This window comes from Acyrthosiphon pisum, unplaced genomic scaffold (assembly GCF_005508785.2).
Source record: "Acyrthosiphon pisum isolate AL4f unplaced genomic scaffold, pea_aphid_22Mar2018_4r6ur Scaffold_1011;HRSCAF=1478, whole genome shotgun sequence".
NCBI classification, from domain to species: domain Eukaryota; kingdom Metazoa; phylum Arthropoda; class Insecta; order Hemiptera; family Aphididae; genus Acyrthosiphon; species Acyrthosiphon pisum.
This window is the reverse complement of record NW_021758360.1, coordinates 2,851-4,912: the sequence shown is the minus strand read 5'-3', so window position 1 is coordinate 4,912 and position 2,062 is coordinate 2,851. Positions and strand designations below refer to the sequence as shown.

Genomic DNA, 2,062 nt, shown 5'->3' with positions numbered 1-2,062 from the left:
ACCAGTTTTTGGATTATCATGTGCTTTACACACAACACAACGGTGAACCATAATTATGTTTCAATCAAATACAACCAAAACTAAATAACTAATTAGTATTTAGTAATTAGTAAATAGTAATTACAGATATTTTAAATTTTGAAAATGAAATAGACAGTGTACCTTTTTGGAATATTCGAATTGGTCGTTGTGACTTTTGAATTGTTATCATAGATATTAAAGATATTATCACATTGACGATAAAAACTCTTATTAACCACATAAGTAACCACAACAACCATTTGGGTATAAAGCACTTTTATGAGACAGAGATATATCTGCTCTCTAGGACCGCGGCACTTTACGTTAAAAGTATAGGAATGGCCTATCCATTCTTTATTATCTATGCTAGTTATGTCTCATAATCTGTCGATAATTTTATCACGTAGGTATTACCTACTCGTTTCGTATTTTATCTTCATTAATATTTTATCTATTATTATTTTACTCGTATTATATTTATTTGTCATATCGTAAGTTAGTACATTACGTGACTTCGTAAAGAAAGTACATATTTTCTTGTGCGTTGTTTGATTAATTAACATTTATTTGTTTGTATAATTATATATTATAGTATAATATTACTATTAAACATGCCACCGAAAAGAAAATACAATGATGAATACATTAAATTTGGTTTTACCGATATTACAGTGAATAAGGAAGTAAGACCACAGTGCGTGATTTGTACAACAGTTCTCAGTAATGATGCACTAAAACCTGCAAAATTAGATGCAACAGCATCGTTCCAAGAATTTCACAACTGGTAAAAGAAGCGCGCCCTAATAAGTCAAATTAATACTCAATAATATACATTTGTTATATTTTTTTCTCATTGAATCAGTTAATTAATATAAGTTCGTAAAATGTAAAATTTAAATTTGTATCAGCTTTTTTTCATTAAATTAAATTTTTAAATAAATAAGTTAAAATATTTTTCCACGACATAAACTGTATTTCTGATTTTATTTTATACCTAGAAATTATAAACTATATATAAATCTATAAAAAAAATAAGTGATATAAAGAGGGGGGGGGGGGGGTTGAAATCAGGAAGTGGTCCGTGACGGTGAAAAATTTATAAAAGTGGTCCGTGCCTATTGTTGAGTTGGGAACCACTGATCTAAATCCTAGAATTATTATATTATAATTAAAATTAAAAATATTAAATTGGCTCTTTATAAAATATATAGAAAAATACTATATTATGTTAATAAATATTTATGTAATACAAGTAAAAACACTTGTCATTGTAGATATAGATAACTGAATTATTTATATTATATTGTATTATTATATGAATTACAAGTGTACGCGCCGAGCCGTTGTGCATATCGCTTATCTGTGCGCCGGTGACCGTTGTCCACATTATCTCCCGTGCATCCATACCTCATACATTCTGTCTAATTACACATTATTATAAATATTAATGACTATATTTATTGTCTTTGTTTCTGTTGTGTCATTTGCCTATATGTCAAATGTCTTTGTAGATTGTTCATATTATCAGTTTTTTGTTTATAATCTTTTCTGTATCATATTTTGTCTTCGCTCTTAAATGTTCGTTCGTTCTGTTCTGTTCGTTCGTACATTTTTGTTCTTTGCCTTTTCGGCACCCTTTTCTTTTTTTCGTTGTCGTCGCCATTGCGGCACGATTATCGAGTAACTAAAACACTGTATCGTCGTGGGCTAATACAGCCACTCATATTGCTGTTCAAAATAAATATACAATCCACCAACAGTACGTGAGTTCTTTTTTGTTTCTTATTATTATCTGCTCCTCACCAACGTGTGTGCGAGACAAACTATATTTACGTGTGCCATCACCCCGTCATTCCTGCGAGACCGTCGACTCTTTGTCGATTGCTGATAGTCGTTGCGAGCCGCGTACGCGGTCTTCACGTATTTGGTTCACCCAGTCCGCATAAGTCCGCCAGCATCCGGCGTGGTGTGTATGAGGCCGCCCTGGTCCGCCAACTTGCTGCCCTGCTGCTGCGTAAGTCCGCCAGCACCCAATTGAAGG

At 32.4% G+C, this 2,062-nt stretch overlaps 1 protein-coding gene across 1 annotated transcript in view; it reads left to right on the top strand.

The window, feature by feature from the left end:
- Positions 1–632: 632 nt before the first annotated feature.
- LOC103311194 (zinc finger BED domain-containing protein 5-like) overlaps positions 633–2,062 on the top strand; it is a 2,314-nt gene continuing 884 nt past the window's right edge. Inside the window, exon 1 of the mRNA XM_008190767.1 lies at positions 633–805. Within this exon, the coding sequence (XP_008188989.1) occupies positions 633–805 (173 nt within the window). The remainder of the gene's footprint in view (positions 806–2,062) is intronic.